Source organism: Pituophis catenifer, unplaced genomic scaffold, assembly GCF_029215685.1.
Source record: "Pituophis catenifer annectens isolate HBS135680 unplaced genomic scaffold, rPitCat1.0.hap2 SCAF_2, whole genome shotgun sequence".
NCBI lineage: Eukaryota > Metazoa > Chordata > Lepidosauria > Squamata > Colubridae > Pituophis > Pituophis catenifer.
Window position 1 is genome coordinate 203490251 of NW_027256882.1, and position 18087 is coordinate 203508337.

The 18087-nt window shown below is 39.4% G+C and overlaps 1 protein-coding gene across 1 annotated transcript; it reads right to left on the reverse strand.

Annotated features, from left to right (window-relative positions):
• Positions 1-1135: 1135 nt before the first annotated feature.
• Positions 1136-17862, reverse strand: AMTN (amelotin). The gene is made up of 9 exons (XM_070934487.1): positions 17809-17862; positions 15303-15347; positions 13396-13452; positions 11088-11165; positions 8976-9032; positions 6025-6120; positions 4687-4722; positions 2525-2551; positions 1136-1570 (listed from the first exon to the last, which is right to left on the reverse strand). The coding sequence occupies exons 1-9, from the start codon at positions 17860-17862 to the stop codon at positions 1136-1138; spliced, it is 885 nt and encodes a 294-aa protein (XP_070790588.1).
• Positions 17863-18087: the final 225 nt, after the last annotated feature.

The window sequence follows — 18087 nt, forward strand, 5'->3', positions numbered from 1 at the left end:
TACATACATACATACATACATACATTGACCTTGGTGCCAACTGTCTGTCCTGTACTATCATTAGATATATAGTTCAGGGGAAAAGTATAATGATTATAACCATAAATGGGAATCAAAAAGAAAATTCAAAAACGTTGTAACTGCATTGGAAAATACCTTTATTGATATAATGTTCATAATGCACTGTCAGCAAAAATGTAAAATATATATAGCATGGCACAATTAGATTCTCAAATGAAAAAACAGAAAATTGATGGCATGGTATCCCCCCATCAGATCAAACCACAGAATATAATGAAGTGATTGAATTAACAACCTCTAATTATTTGGTTAGATAATAGAATTATTTAATAGAATTCATTTCATATGGCAGTCTTTTCTTTCTTTTTTAATGAGACATTAAGGTACATAAAGTTTAGTTCCAGGTTATATATCCAGCTGGAAAAATAATCATATAGCTCAGATAAACTATATTAATCCATTTGATTTGGTGGGGGGGGAAGGGGAAATATAATCTCTCTCATTACCATTGAAATTGTCAAATTCTCTACTTTGAAATTTGCCCAGAGGACAAAAAGAGAGGCAAGTAGAAGTAAAATAATAGTGGGAATGCACAAAGAAGAAGCATGTTGAAATATTGAGATTAACTCCAGTACTTGGCATGATCTGGAGAGGGGTTGGGAAGCATGGGAGGATGGGCTATTGCTATTCATTTTTTTTTAATGATGCCACATCCTCTTTCATACATGTCTGGATCAGACAGTTCTTCCTTTGTGCGTAGAGTGCTACTTAACATTTTTAAAAACCATGCAGGTTCAGGCACTTAGTATATAGTATCTGAAAGATGCTAGTTTGGAGAAAACTAGTTTATAGCAATGGTTACATAGAGTACTAAACTGGGCAGATATGTTGCTAAGGAATAAATGTGAAGCTAGCAAACTTTTTCCTCATAAAATAAAAATTCCAGATTATTAAGATCTGTCACTGGAATTAGATACTGCTGTAGTTGTTTTGGATGTCTGATCTGAAAATGCCCACATCTTTTGAAGAAATCATGCTTTGTTTCTTAAACCCAAAATAAAAAAGGCTTCTTACCACTCCTAGCCTAAATTGAAGAGCTGCTGTCACCCATAGGTCAGGGCACATTCAGAGGCTTACTAGCTACAGTGTTCATGGGTATGTGGCTGTCTCCTCTCACAAGTGGTTGAGAGAGATTCTGAGGATTCTGCATATTACCCATATCGAATTTTACAAGAGAGGTGGGTGGTTCCCGAAGCTCACTTGGTTCCATATTAATGTCCGCAGTTGGTTCTACAAATATGCCACTTGTCCCAGTGTCTGGCTGTCTGAAGCCAGAGGGAGTTGGGTACAATTCGCCTGGAATCTCACTCAGTCCATCAGTGGCTGTGGGGAAGACCTTCTGGATGCCCGCTGCTGTGCCTTCAGGATTGGCCTGGCCCACTGGAAGAAATCCATCTTGACCTTCAGGAGGGGGTTCAGCTTGGCCTGAAGGGAACATAGCTCCTTGCATGCCAGGAAGGAGAAGCCCAGTGAAAAACTGTGAAGGTGACTGCCAAGGCAAAAAGAAAACAAGAGAATATGCATCAAAAAGTTAAAAGATCTCATGGAGCACTTTGGACATTAGAGAGAAAGATGGAAGAGAAAAGAATGAAAAGAGAGAGAATGTAGAGTAGTATTTCTTGTTTTCAACTTCTCCATTAAAAAATGCAAAGAATTCAGCACTTCCCTCTTCCCCTGGTGAGATCTCAAAAGCCAAATTCTGGAAAACAGCATTCTGGATTCCATAGCCTATCCATATTTTTAAATCCAAAGGTATCCTGAATGCTAGCCCTACTTATTAGAGATCAACAATCTTATTGAAAACTTTCTCCACTTAAAGGGCTTCTCAGTCTAAATGTGAATTCTCAAGACAGAGAACCATGCAAGGACAAAGCAAGACCCTGAAATATATGGAACAAGTCTTGTTCATGTATAGTATTTTTAAATGAGCAACCAAAGTTGTAGCAATCATTTCTAGATTTACATCCATACATCTAAATTAGCTTCTGTAAAATTGTATATAGATCTATACCATCTTTTGTCTTCCTCTTTTGTCCCTTCAAACTGTAGTATAAACTCTAAAGCAGACAAGGAAGGAAGGAAGGAGGGAGGGAGGGAGGAAGGGAGGAAGGGAGGAAGAAAGGAAGAAAGAAAGAAAGAAAGAAAGAAAGAAAGAAAGAAAGAAAGAAAGAAAGAGGGAGGGAGGGAGGGAGGGAGGGAGGGAGGGAGGGAGGGAGGGAGGGAGGGAGGAAGGCCTAATTTTTTATAAGAACCCAAATGAAATATCCTGGCCTCACCAATGTGAATTGGTGAGGCCCTTGGTCCCCTAATGGCATTTTGTCTGACCCTGTGAAGAAGGCTTAGAAGCTGTAAATTTATCACACAGTCTGGATGGTTTGGAATTGGGCTTGTGATGATTCTGAATGATCCCATGAAAATAGAAATATGTTAGTAAATTATTTACCATTTCCTCAGAGCTGAGCACTGCACCCTAGAACACCAATCAGAAAATGTCGGTTTGAGGGAGCAGAATGGAATAAATAAACATTAAAGGCATGGAAAAGATGATTTCTAAAAAGTTTACAAAAATGGTGGTGGTGGTGATGATGATGATGATGATGATGATGATGATGATGCACAGTCTTATTACGATAGATACAGGGGTGTCCATAGGTGTTCCAAAATCTACAGGATTATGGGCATGGAATAGTGATCAAAGCTCTACGCCTTTAATAATGAAGCCAAGCCCACCATCCTGCAGATCTTTTCACACACATACCCCCTTCAATAAAACCTTTGTGATAGGCTAGGTCTGGATCACACACTACAAGAAATGCACAACTTTATTATTATATGGAATATTAACAGGATATTGAAATCCCGACAGTTTGTTTCTCTCCACTTTTATACTAAACATAATCAAGACAGGGAAATCTTGATTTATTTCCTCATTACTTGCTATCCATTCCAGAAGCTCATATTTTGAAAGGGCTTTTCCTTCTCTGTACTTTTCCACAATCCCCTTCTCATGGATGTTGTCTGGGGGAGAGCAATCTGGGGTGACACACAACCCTCCCACAACCACATCCTACAGAATATCCCAGTGTGATTAGGCTAAGATTTTTGGCCCTTTTGTTGGATTTCGCCTTATTCTGATTTTTTCTAAGAAAGCAATAGCAATAACACTAAGACCTATATATTGCTTCACAGTGCTTTACAATCTTCTCTAAACAGTTTGCAGATTCAGCCTATAGCCCGCAATAATCTGGGACTTCATTTTACCAACCTCAGAAGGATGGAAGGCTGAGTCAACTTTGACCTGGTGAGCATTGTACCCTTGGCAGCCAGCAGAAGTAGCCTGCAATACTGCTGTCTAACCACCGCACCAAGGGCTCTTAAGAAAAAGTTGTGCGTCAAAAGCAAAACTTCTAAACCACTTTTTCCATTAAACCCCTTAAGCCCCTACCTCCCACAAAAGGGGCAATTATATGTATAATTGAAGGACCCTCTGGAAGTGCTCTGTGGCCCTTAAGAGTCCAAATACTTTTCCTAAAAGAACCTAAATCTTATGTTTATAAAAAATAAGAATGGTTTTTGATAGTGCTAAATAGTTGTCACCACTGTGATTTCATGAGATTAGTCCAAAGACAATCATGTTAGTTCAATACTGCTTTGAAATGGATTAGTGAATGATAGATAAATCCATTTCCAGTGAAATCAAGATCTGAAATGGATTTCCACTTGAGTCAAGCCTGTTAGCAACACCATTTATTTATTTATTTAGACTTCTATACCGCTTCATAGTGTTTTACAGCCTTCTCTAAGCGGTTTACAAAGTTAGCATATAGCATATTGCATATTAGCATATTGCATGAGCATTAGCATATTGCCCCCAACAATCTGGGTCCTCATTTTACCCACCTCGGAAGGATGGAAGGCTGAGTCAACCTTGAGCCGGTGAGATTTGATCCGCTGATCTGCTGAACTAGCAGTCAGCTGAAGTAGCTGCAGTACTGCACTCTAACCACTGCGCCACCTTGGCTCTTTAATGGTGCCCCAGTTCCTTATTTTTTAACAGAGTCCTAACCCTCCTGGAAGAAGATACCCTGCCAGATATGATGCTGAAGAAAAGAAGTCCATTGCACTGTCTTCCCAAGTGTGTTTCACACATTGTAAGAATGTGGGAGAAAGTTGTTTTATACTATGCCATGCCACTGTTCCATTTTATTCAATCCCATTAAGATCAAAAAAGCTGATTGCTCCAGATGTTTCAGAGAGGTCACTTTCCTAGACCCACTTGCAGATGCTAGGAATTGAGACCTTGGTCATGGCAAAGCACATAATGGCAAGAATGCTGGATAGCCAGTGATCAGGATTACAATTGGACCGTTTTTCCTCCATTGGAAAAGGGTTGAATGAAATTATCTTTAAGGGAAACAGATTTCACAATTTATTCATACCCACTTCAGGCTATGGAAATTCCCAATAAATGATTGAATAAGCACTGCTGTTCCAGAGAAAACAAGCCAGACATCCACTTCAAAAAAAGCAAAACTATTCATTATGCAAAAGGAAAAAAAAAAAGAGCCTGAAAATCTCAAACAGACTTTCTGTCTCACTTCTTACCTGTGGTCCCATCTGTGTAACTATAATTGGCAGCATCTGCAAGACAAGTAGTAATAATTGCATGTATGTTATACCTTTAGTTAAGTACAGGTAAGACTGAAGGAGGAATTGGCTTTTTGGGTAGTTTGTCTTTTAGCTATTCAGCTATTCAGTACTTGTAAAACATGCTTCTATTCTGACCTTGCAATCCTTTGGCTCATTAGACAACCTTTCTTTAGATTCACTTTAAGTTACACTTTCCACAAACATATTTAAGTTGACAAAATCAATGTAGCCAGTATAACGATTCTGCTTGCACTTTCTTCCCATAATGCTAGTGTAATTCTCATTCTCTTGCACCTCAATTTTGTGTGAAGCAGCTGGTACTATTCTTCACTGGTTATACCAGGATGAAGCCTTCTCCAATCAGGTGCCTTCCAATTTGTTTGACTCCAATTCCTACCAGCCCCAGCCATCACTGGGGGGAAATGAGATGGTTCGCTTCTCATCCAAAAAGCTTCTTCAGCTCCAAAGAAGTTTCTTGGTTGAGAAGCAAAATGTCTTCAGAGAAAAAGAGAAAGTCCAGTTACTTCTTGAAAAACCACCTTTGGGACATGCAGAGTAATAGTGTGTGAATATACATCACATACAACAGTGATGGCTAACCTTTTTGCCATCACATGCCAAAAGCAGGGGGAACAGGGGGGGTCACACGTGCATGTGCCCACATCCATAATTCTATGCTCCCCACCCCTCTGTGCATGCGTGCATGACCCCCCCTGGTCCCCCCACTTTTGGCATGCAATGGCACGGTGGGGCCGGTAGGCCCGTTTTTTTGCTTTCCCCAGTTGGGAAATGGGCCGTTTCTGGCCTCCAGAGAGCTGCCAGGGGAGTGGGGAAGGCCATTTTCATCCTCCCTAGGCTCCTAGAAAGGCTCTGGAGTCTGGGGAGAATGAAAAACGGGCCTTCCCCACCCCACCACCCCCGGAGGCCCTCTACAGGCTGGAAACAGCATGTTTCCTGACTTCCGATGGGCCCAGAAGGACCGAACATCAGCTGGCCGGCATGCACATGCACTGAGCTCATGTGCTCACTGATATAGCTCCATGTGCTACAGGTGGCACGCGTGCCATAGGTTCACTATCACGGACATATAGGCACAGATGATCACAGAAGCTGATTTAAGAGAATTAAGAGGTTATTTATGTTTACTATCCAATGTCTAAGTCTGGAAGGTAAGTATATTTGCTTCCTATGATTGCTGACTTAGTTAGTTTCTAAAATGGAGAAAGATGAACAGTGGAAACTGAGGAGGATATTAGCCAGCCTAGATTCTCATAGGAGTTATAAAATACTTACTGCTTGCCCTGGTGGTAGCTGCTGTGGTACAGTCATTCCCCCACCAACTAGAGGCAATGTTTGTAGTGTGGATAATATTCCTAGGAGAGTAGAAAGCTGCATGGGAAGTGGATTAGAACATGATTAGAAAGAAATACAGAAAGAAAGAAAGCAGCTTCCTTTGCGTTGGGTGACGTGATTAAAATCTTCAAAAAACCCACCATTTTTGTTTCTTTCTAGTGCCAAATATAGCCCAAGAAAAGGACAACAGTTTTACCACCATGATCCTGAGCAAGGTGTGTAAGGCTTCCCATTCACGCATGTCACTGATGTTTCAACTGTCAAGAAAAGTGTCAGGATTTTGGCACCAAAGTTAAGGATTACAGCCCGTTGGCTATTCTGCAACATCTAAAGGCTTACATATTCTACCAACAAAACAGGGCAAGAATCCTGTGATCTTCTAGGCATTATTAGATTCACATTCTAACTATCCCTGACAATAAATACTGGTGGTTGGAGATGGGGGCTCTTGGGGTACAATTGGAAAAATATTGCTGCTTTACCTTTAAAAGGTAAAGGTTCCCCTCGCACATATGTGCTAGTCGTTCCCGACTCTAGGGGGCGGTGCTCATCTCCATTTCAAAACTGAAGAGCCAGCTGTCCAAAGATGTCTCTGTGGTCATGTAGCCGGCATGACTAAACGCCAAAGGCGCACGGAACACTGTTACCTTCCCACCAAAGGTGGTCCCTATTTTTTCTACTTGCATTTTTTACATGGTTGAGAACTGCTAGGTTGGCAGAAGCTGGGACAAGTAACAGGCGCTCACCCCATTATGTGGCTCTAGGGATTCAAACCGCTGAACTGCTGACCAACAAGCTCAGCATCTCAAACCAACTGAGCCACCATGTCCCTCGAGTACCCTTTTAGTTCGGTACTAAATAAGAAACTAGAAAAGCCCCCCTCTGAATTCACTTATATTTTCTCAGTTGGCTGGTTCATTATAAAAAGTCCATTTTTTGCTCTACCCAGGGAATTATTTTAATTCACCTGGACCTTGCGAATTGATTCCAGTTGTGTATTCTAATATCATGGCTGCTCTTTTAACTACTTTTTCCAACTCCTGTGGAAATCTATCTCTTCCATGTTCTACTTGCATTTTTATTATTGCCTTTCTTATATCAGAATCGTCCCCATCTATGTTTACAGGATTTATTTATTGATTTTTCCCTTATTATCATTCATTGATTGATTATATGCCATCAAGTCAGTGTTGACTCTTAGCAACCACATCAATAGATTTCTCCTGGAGGATCTGTCCCCAACCTGGTACTTCAGGCCTTTTAGGAGCATCATAATTGTTATCGTATTAAACTATTAAATTTTAAATTATTAAAATTACTATGAAACCAAACCGTACAGATTCTAAAGCAATAGAACCAGAAGGGCCCTGCATAAAAATTCATCCTGAACGCCATCTGAGATGCAGTTTTACAAATAGAGCATAATCTCAAAGGCATCCTTTTGTCTTCTCGCCTTCAAAAACGGAGCTTGGGGACTCCTGTTTTGACTCTAAGAAGGCAAGAGGCTTAATGAGAAGAAACATCACAGCGTTTCTTGCCTCTTTTGGATTTTATTTACTCTTTTTATGCTTTTAATGTTTTATTTACTGTTTTTATGCTTTTAATATTTTATTTACGGTTTTTATGCTTTTAATATTTTGTTGTACGCCACCCAGAGATGGGCTGTTCTTAAATATGATACCATAGATCAGGGCTGTCAAAGTCCCGGCCCGCGTGCAGGATGTGTCATGCGCTGGCCACGCCCATGCCCAGTTTAGCGAAGGGGGGGGAAGTCCGATACATCGTGTGATACTGTGACGATGTGAGTTTGATACCCTTGCCATAGACAAATGATAGGTAGATAAACAGAAAGACAAACAGACAGAATGTTTATAGGCAGCTTGGTCCCAAACCATTGCAAATAATAATCCTTTCAATTGTCCATGGGAAGCAGTGCAGATACAAAACAGAATCACACATTCCAGAGTGGAAATTCAATATTACTTGGATTTCCAAAGATGACAGTAGGAAAAATAGTTCTCGTATTCAAACATTTCCTCTTTATTGAAAATCCATTACAGGCTGGATGTTGCCTTTAAGAAGGATCCTATAAAAAAAACTCTGTGGGTTGCACAATACATACTGTCTGAGCTGTCACGAATACTGAAGAGATTCTCCATCATTTTGTAGTAATTGCCATGTTCTGCAGTCACAATTGCTGGCTAAGTACTTCTCAGAGTATCTACTATTAGATATTGCTAAAGACTCTTCTCTGCTTGTGGAGTTCAGTTTTTTCTTCAAGAAGTGATCCTATCCTGATTTTCTTGCCAAGAGGGTTTTAGTTCTTTGATTTGCAGAAGCAGTAAGAAAACAGCAGCATCCTGCAATGTTCCAAAATAAATTTCTCTAGTAGGTGGATGCATGCAGCTGGGTGAATTTAGAACCAGCCCTCTCAGACAAGTTTGGAGAATTTTGCTAATATTGAAAAGATAGAAAAACATTCTGATTTTAAAAAAAAAAGATACTGAAAGCAGAATGCTCAGGAATCTTCTTTCCTTTCCTTTCCTTCCCTTCCCTTCCCTTCCCTTCCCTTCCCCCCTTCTCCCCTTCCCCTTCCCCTTCAGCTCCCTACCTGCTTGTATCAGTTGGACAAACTTGATATAAGAAATCTATAACATGGGGAAGTAACATTCTCACAGAGAAATGAAAATTGCTGAACCATTGCCAAGAAAGACTATATGTAGAGCTATCAGATATGGGTTACAAAATTTATATGACCATTAGTAGCACAGATTTATCTTTTGCTGCCATCCAGTTTGTTGGGATGTTTGTGGCCCAGATCTGCCAGTCATCTGATATACGAAGCAAAGCATATACAATGATACACTTGCTTAGTGCAGAAAATAACTTACATAATTCATGTCTATCGGGAACACCTGATTCTGTGGTAGGCTGAAGACAGGAAAGTTCTGTAACACAAAGAATTTTTAAAAACTGATTCTTGCAAGAGTTTTAATGCAATTCTGTGCATGGCTATTCAGTTCAATTGGAATCGCTTTTAGCAACCTGAGCCTGAAGTCATAAAAAAATAATTGCTAGACCTGGCATTAGTGCAATGCCAGTTCTTCCTACTTTGCACTTTAATGTTCAGGTACAGAGAGCATATCTGCAAAGTAATATCTGGCAAATGAATCACAGATAGTTTTTCACAAAATAATTTTAATCCTTCATCATAATCAGACTGCAGAAAGTTAGCTGCCTACCAAGATATATAATTATTTGCAGATCTTGTGCTTGAGTTGTTTACCATACACATATACACTTAAGCTTGGAGGACAGCATCTTTTGATAGAACATTATCTATAATATTTGCAGAATAGTAATGGAAATTTTTTAAAAACCCTTTGACTTTAGAAAATTCTCCACTGAATTATAAATACCATCTTCTGGTTTGGTACGACAACCATAGCCTTGTGGTGGCGAATAAAATATCAGGAATTGTCACTTATTGTTATGTTACCATTCTTATATTCAGTGCCCCCCTTTGTATAGCAAAGAGGGAGAGAGAATAGATGCACTTGATCAGTTTTGTAAACAGTATTTTCAGTCCAGTTCATTTTTCTGCTGTCAATTTAACAAAACTGATAGCAGCAAAAAGCAAGAAGAAAGATATCTTTAACTGTTTCCCTCAGCTTCCTTCTCTGATGTAGGCAGCAGGGAGCTCTCTATGCATTCAATACTCTAGTTCAGGGGTCTCCAACCTTGATAACTTTATGCCTGGTGGACTTCGACTCCCAGAATTCCCCAGCCAGCAAAGCTGACTGGGAAGCTTTTGTGGGAAGAGATGGTGAAAGCAAAGCTGGCTGGGGAATTCTGCGAGTTGAAGTCTGCCAGGCTTAAAGTCGCCAAGGTTGAAGACCCCTGCTCTAGTTGTTCCTGCTAATCTTTTTTCATTCTCTATTTCAAACCAAAATCAATGGCAAATCTACGACACGTTTGTCAAAAATAACATGCCACCTTTTAGGTGACACGCCTGCAATTCACTAATACCTGGCAACAATTATTCTTGAAAGTATGCCCTATTCCCCCACAATTTTCAGAGGCTGCGGAGCCTGTATGAGAATCAGGATGTGCTCTCATATAGTCTCTGCAGTCTCTGAAAATCATATGAAAACAGCCTGTATTTTTTTTCCCCCACAGTTTTTGGAGACTGCAGAGGCCGTAGAAGATCATTCTCCAAAGCCCTTCAAGAACAAAGGCCTCATGCAACCCAGAGAAGCTTAGGGTAGGCCAAAAAGGACCTGGCAACAGAAAAAGAACATAGCCTGAAGTGGTAAGCAGTATGGCAAATCCTGGGCAAGGATTGTCCCTGAACCACAGGGACAATTATGCCTTGGGGAATGGTGTGAGGTGGTCTTTTTGAGTGGCAGTTGTGGTAGGGCTGAAGATAAGACCTCAGCCTCTACATAAGGGCCAGTCCACTGGTGGGTTGGCCCCAGTTTGGACCGGTTTGCGAGAACTGGTAGTAAAACCGGTGGGAGGCCCCGCCCACCACCCGGATGTTGTCATTGGTGATCTGTGCCTTCTTAGAGTCAAAACAGGAGTCCCCAAGCTCCGTTTTTGAAGGCGAGAAGACAAAAGGATGCCATTGCGAACTGGTAGTAAAGGTAAGTAGAACCCACCCCTGGTCCAGTCTCTACATTCCCGCCAAATGCAGGGTGGCCTAGATTGGATAGGAAATAAAAAAAAATGTTTCTCTTTTATTTGGCAGGATCTATGTGACACACCAACAGAATCAAATTAGGCATTTTTGTCCTGCCAAACCTCAAAGATTCATCATCAATGGTCAATGGAGTTCTGAATTCCTAGGTTTCAGCCCACTTCTAACTTAGAAGAGGATTTTAGTTGGCGAGAGCCCAGATAGCAAGCAGATGGATGCTGAGTTTTGGTTTTCTCTTTCAGTGCTATTCAAAAGATAATGAACAAAGTGATGATATATTAAATTTTTTTTTTTTTTAGCTTACCACATTTGGAGGCTGATTTCCCGGTAGGTTTGGATCTGGAACCAGCTTTGCTGGAGGCAGTACAGCTCTTTGCCGGGACTACAATTTAGAAAGGAATACGGTGAATAGTTGTATTTGTTAAATTTATACTTTGTCTTCAGAACCCAAAGCAACATACATTGCACTTCTTTTTCTAGTTTTATCCCTTCATCAATAACCTTGTCAGGAAAGTTGGGTTCAGAGATGATGAAAGTCCCAAAACTAGCAATGGAAATTCTATGGCTAAAAGTGGACTAGAACTTTTATCTTCTTGAACTTAATCCAACATCTTAACTACCATACCACGCTTGGTTAGATACTGAAATTTAATTTAAATTAATTGAAAGACTCAGGGTAAGATTTTGTGATTATTTACATTCCAAAAGAAAATAGTCTTCTGGGAGAACAAAAAGCATACTTCTGCCCCAAAGTCCTGATTCTGATCTGTATTTTTAATCTAATTAAAATTTTAATTAGTATTATACATGATAGCAACTGCCTTTGCTAACATGATTTCAAAGACTATTTTCATCCTCTCCCTCTTAGTCTAAGACCACTAGTATCTTTGTACATAAGACTTTCAATATTCAACAAGGTTTTCAGTTGTAAGAGTCTCCAGTAATAGAGCATTTTACAAAGAATATTACCAAAATGCTACAAATTGTGTCAGTGGTTCAGTTTCAGTGAAGGGAAAGGAAACAGCTCTTTCACTACACAACCCTCTGTCAGCCATAATTATATGAAGAGATTTGTTAGTCAGACTGGGGATTGATGTAAAATCCAAGGGGGAAAAAGGAACGATAATGAGAATCTCAGGTATAATAGCATTATTAAAAACAACATTGAAATAGTTCACATGAGCACTAATTGCTGCAACTTGAAGCAAGGATTAAACCCTGATTAAATCATAATAATGGACCACTCCTTTATTCATCTCAGAAACCCTCTGGATAATGCAAGCATTTATGGCAAATAAAAAAAAAAGTGGGGGGAGGGAGCATATTCCATTAATACTTTCTAAGAAAGTTTGCAGATTGAAACCGGGAAACACTATCCTCCCTGCTCCCAGTGGATTTCTCCCTCCGGAATAATAGAAAATGCTTAGGACTCAGAGGCATCATTTGCAACTGGAGAGTCCTTTGGCTTGTATGACATCTCCATTTGCAAACAGCAGAGATGGGAGAGGTTGAGAGAAGCTCAAAGATGGTTCTGGCAAATGTAAACTACATTGTAGGCAATGAGGAATTGCCTTCTCAGGCTCCTCTTCCTCCAACTGTTGTTTTGTCATTTTTCCTGAATCTCAGAATATACCTAATTCCTTGTTCCATTTGGAATCAGGCTTTCCTTCTATGGGTGCTTATAAGACCTTTTGCTATCTTAGATTCTAGGCCATGGGTGTCCAACCTTATCAACTTTAAGACTTGTGGACTTCAACTCCCAGAATTCCCCAGCCAGCCATGTGTCAGGGTTCTAAGTAACAACCCCAAAGCAAGCAAAACTCTGAGGCCTAGAGTTTCCTCAAAGCACAATTTTATTTGGGATGTCATATTGGCACAGCTGGTGAAAACCTGACTCTGAAGGACCCAGAGTTTTCCCCACCCAAATCAAAACCCAAAGTTCTTACCCTCAGGTCACATGTCCATCATGTGGTCCAATCAGGTCGCAATTCCAACTCTGGCTGGCTTTGGTCCATGCCCTTCCAACACCTGGTAGAGCATCCTTGGCTCCCACAGGAAAGAATGCTATTTTGGCTACACATCTCCCGGCTATCTCTACCTCCCCCCTCACGTTCCCACAGCTCCACTTGGCCTTGCTGTGGCAGCCCTGAAGATGCTCTCGAAATGATTTCAGTCAGGGCTGACACCATGCTGGCTGGGGAATTCTGGAAGTTGAACCCCACAAGTTTTAAAGTTGCCAAGATTGGACATCCTATTCTAGGCTAAATTGATTGCCATTAGATTTGGGTTTTTTTAAACTATTACCTAACAAACATATAATAAATTTATTTTCTTCAAGCCAGCAATAACATTAATCAGTAGCTACTTGCCAATTTTATCTCATTTTTATTGTTTGTGTTGTTTTTATCCCATTGTTTCCTATTTCACTTTGTTTTTTTAAAATGTGTTTGCTTATTTTTATTTATTCAGATTGTGTTATTTGGCTTCATATTATAAATAGAATTGTTGTTATTTTATAGCATTATATATCAGAACAATATATTAAACAATGTTAAAATGTGACCTTTTTTAAACCAACATGTTTCCATTAAGAGAAATAAAAATGGCAGTACCTGAGCTTGCTGTGGAGTATTACCAACCGCTATATACCTTTGCAACAGGCGTAATATCTGGCAAATGAATCACAGATAGTTTTTCATACAATGATTTAATATTTCATCATAATCAGACCACTGTAAATTAGCTGCTTGCTAAGATATATAATTATTTGCAGATTTTCTTGTGCTGGAGCTGTTTACTATGCACATATATACTTAACAGCTCCTTTTGATGGAGAATTATCTATTATGTTCTCAGAATAGCAGTGGAATTTATTTATTTATTTATTTATTTGACCTTCTCAGTTTAGAAAATTCTCCTGTGAATTATAAATACAATAGAATACAAACAGCATGATTAAAAAAAATTCTTAAAGGACAATAGTTTTGATCAGTACCTTTGATTATACAGAATTTTCAACAGTAATTATAACAAATAAATTAAATATTTTTTTCCAGGAAGTGAAGAAAAAAATCCTTAAGTTCTGCATATGCTTATTCTGGCTGCAGTTTTGCTCACCAGCTGCTTACATTCCACGAACAGCTATGGGATTAATGCTGGAAGTCTAAAATTACTCCATTGAACGTATAAAGATTTACTTTTGCGTAAACATGGCAAAGACAGCACCGTACATCCGTCTTTCCCAATATGACATGTCCCACCTGTGTGGGCCTCTAATTCCAAAACCTTCCCAACCAAAATGCTCATTGCAATACTGATTTAATTGCATGCTTGGAAAGTTGCCGTTCACAACATCTGGAGATTGCCACCTTGGAGAAAGCTGATTTACAAGATTGCAGTCACAATTATTTCCTTTTTAACCTCCCCCCCCCCCTGTCCTTCCATGGATAGAACAGAGGATTTCTTAAAAAGGAAAGGGTGGAAATAATGGAAAGTAATGCCATGTCTGGAGATAGCTCTATCATGAGATAAATTGAACCAGTGAGAAGTGACATGACTTTATAAGAATTGGTGGAGAATTGATGGTAGGTAGGAGGATCTGGTTCATGGGGCACTTACATTCATGTGGTGAAAGTCCCATTGAAATAAGTGTTTTGTTACACTGATACATACTCCCTTCTAATGTACTTCAAGATTACCCTGAACTTCTGAATGGATAACACGTTTGGGTAATTTGTGAGAAAGTTGATAAAAATTCTATGGAAATATTCCAAATTATCCTGGACTAGTTTTGGCCTTTTTGTGGCTACTCAAGAGCCGTGGTGGTGCAGTGGTTAGAATGCAGTACTGCAGGCTGATTCTGCTGATCACCAGCTGCCTGCAATTTGGCAGTTCAAATTTCACCAGGCTCAAGGTTGACTGAGCCTTCCATTCTTCCGAGGTGGGTAAAATAAGGACCCAGATTATTGGGGGCAATAGGGCTGACTCTGTAAACTGCTTAGAGAGGGCTGTAAAGCACTGTGAAGCAGTATATAAGTCTAAGTGCTATGCTATTGCTACTCTGCCTTCTCCATGGCAGCAATACAGCTGCCTCCATTCCTGATTCATCTGCTTCAGATGGCTATTGCAAAGACAAGGGGAAGCAGGGAAACACAAAGGAGCGGTGCAGAAAATCTTTGGCAGAGCTTTACCAATTCATCTTGAAACTCTTGGTTCCTTTAGAGAACTGATTGAACTGATTTGAGAGAAAAGGTACCAGGTCTGATGAGGGTCTCCATTACTCTTTTGTTTGGCCAATAATGAGAGATAAGGTGAGCTGAAGTAGGGAAGGTGGCTAAGGAAACTAGCACCTCGGACCAAAGTAGAGGAACCTAGGCCATCATAATAATGTGTCAACATTTTCAAGATAATTAAACAATTCAGAACATGCAATGTATGAACATGCAAACACACACACTGCTTTGGCAACACACAGGCCTGCAGCCTCCCCCTCCCCCGCTGTCACCCCCATGTTATTTACTTCTTTGCTGCTGCTTGTAGCCAGAATCCCACCAATGTGGTTGATCTGAGGAAAAAGAACATAAATTCTAAATGAAGCATACCAATATGTCTTAATCTTGTGCAATTTAGTCTCCACCTAAGTCATTATTCAAGCTAAGATTTGCTGCAGTAGCCTCTTACAAAGAATCCTCGTAACACTTAACATGGTCTATATCACCTAGGAGGAACAATATTATGCCATTCTCACAGATATGTCCAAAGCTAGGGAGCTACAAAAATAAGACTTCCATTAACCACCCACAAAGAAATCATCATCAGAGAAGTCAAACCTCACTTGCATTCTTTGAGTGCAAAAAAAATATGATATACATTGTTTATCAGGCACTTCCTTATATCGGTACATATAAATACTCTGGGGAGTTATTTGCACACTCCCAGCAATATTAAGGTTGTATTGGTTGCCAGAGAAACATTAACATAACATATGATTCATTTCACAATGAGTATCCACTCCTTTTCTGGTGGTTCTTTAAAAGCACAGTGATAAAACAGAATCATCGAGTCTTAACTATTCACAGCTTTCCTCAATGTGTTAAATTACCAACACATCACCAAAACATTTTAATGTAGTACTGAGAAATTCTCCTGGGATTTCCAACACCAAGACAATTGCCAGTTTGAAAGACACCAGAAATTCATGGCCAGAGAGGCTCTTTGCTCCCGCTATTTTTCAGATTATTTTCCTAGAATAGTGCTCAGGAAAGGTATTAAGGTGTAAATTGCTGTGAGAAATAAAATAATTTCCTAATCAATGTCCTTTCCCAGGCCATTCTCTATTTTCCTTTCATCCATTTGCTTTAGTTAACATTTGATCAGAGCAGCTGCTAAGAACCAACTCTGCTTCTCTTTACATAGCCACAAAGATGGGAGGCATCTTGGAGGCCAACTTAAAGTGATCCTACAAAGCTTTTAACTTTGTTCTTTGAGAAAAGAAAATTGGGAGACACTGATCTAGTCCTACAAATATATAGAATAAAAAAAGTCAAGTCACCTGGTATCTTATATGGACTCACATGTTTGAGGTTTTCTCAGCATATGGACATTGTCTGCTGTTGGTTTCTTTTATCATTAACTATTTTCTCTCCCTCTCTGTGTCTCTCCTTTTCTCTCTTTTCTTTTTACCCTCTTTCTCCTTCACTCTATCCACCCCTTGGTTATAGTTCAGCTTAACATTATGTATTTTGTATCTGTTCTAATTCACACTTCACTGTGTGTTTGTAACAGAGTCAGTGTTCAATATATATAAATATACTTGGTAACTTCCTTAAAGGATGTTAAATAAGTTTAACACAGCCCTTCAAATATTTTTTTCCCAGTTTCTTAGTCTTGCCTCCAGGGCACTTAAAACATTAAAGGGGAAGATAGGGAGGGTCTAATTCAGTCTCTCTTTTTCCTCTCAATTTCTCTTTATTCCTCTTCCTCCCCCCAACTTTATTTCAACAAAATAAAAATGCAAGAAGTATAGTCTTAGAACACTGAAGCCAGTTAGTACATAGAACAATTGGAAGGGGCCCCAGAGATCTTCTAGTCCAACTCCTTGCTCAAGCAGAAGACCGTAAACCATTTCAGACAAATGGTTGTCCAGTCTCTTTTTGAAAGCCTCCAGTGATGGAGCACTCACAACTTCTGAACGTAATATATTATTTTTGTTCTCGTTTTCAATTCAGCAAGCAGAATATCTTATTACTTTCAATCTAGAAACGTGTACATAAACTCATGCACAGACATTGAACAAATAGTAGAGTATTATCATTATTTGGATATTTCCCAATGCACCAGACCTTTCACATGTGAAATCTAAGGAATCTACTTGACTATAAGAGTGTGATTTCCTCATGTCTCCTTCAAAAGAGAAGGTGGGGGATGATTTTATACATTTTAACCCAAGTGGTTAAGATTGTTCCAGGCTGCCCAGAAGGCATATATATATATTGCCTGCAGAAAGCTATCTGAAAAACAAACTGAAAGAGAAACAATTGCAAACTTCCTCCTCCAAACATCATTAAGAACCCACAAAATCTTGAAAAAGCTTAAAATTCAGCACATGCCTTGCCCCCAGTTCCCCTTCCTACAACAATGTAAAATAAAGGCATCTATAGTTCTCTCTCTAAGATGTGTGGAGAAGAGAAATATCCCAGATTAGCCTTCAGAAAACTGAAATTCTATTTAGAAATGTTGGTAATTGGACATTTTTACAGCTGTTACTACATGAGATTTTGCTACCTCATGAGAATAGGTAAAATCAGATCAAGAACTAAATTACTTTACACAAATTAAAATCCCAAATTTTGAAAGATGGGGGAGGGATTTGGTGCTTGTGCAAGCTTGGATTGATAGAGAACAAGTTTGTTTGGCATCAGGGCGAAACTTGGCTCTATGCTTTATGAAATTCATAATACACTTTCAGCTTGCTAAGAAGGTACACCACCAAAAGTAACACATGAAAAAATTTAAAGGTTACTTACTGGTATGGAGAACGTCAGCCCCAAAAGGGAAAGAAGTAAAATTATAATCTTCATATTTCAAGTTGGTACCTGTAGGAAGGAATCAGAAATTTGTTTTTTTTCTCTCTAGTATCTTATAAGCATCATTATTCACAATTATCAACCTTGACATTACAAGTATCTCTTACCCCACAATTCTCTTGCAGATGTAAATAGAACAACAGTTCGGTGCCTAGAATTTCATTAAAGCTCTTCCCTCAGTAGCTGTAACCCTTCTGAAGGGTATCTGTCCCCCTTGCA

Excerpts from the sequence above, each read along its gene's own strand:
- AMTN (XM_070934487.1), bottom strand. The coding sequence starts at position 17,862 with ATGAAGATTATAATTTTACTTCTTTCCCTTTTGGGGCTGACGTTCTCC. Across the intron at positions 13,453-15,302 it reads CTACAAGCAGCAGCAAAGAA|ATATTACGCCTGTTGCAAAG; the intron begins GTAAATAACATG and ends TTCATTTGCCAG. Across the intron at positions 2,552-4,686 it reads TTACACAGATGGGACCACAG|GGTGCAGTGCTCAGCTCTGA; the intron begins GTAAGAAGTGAG and ends TTGGTGTTCTAG.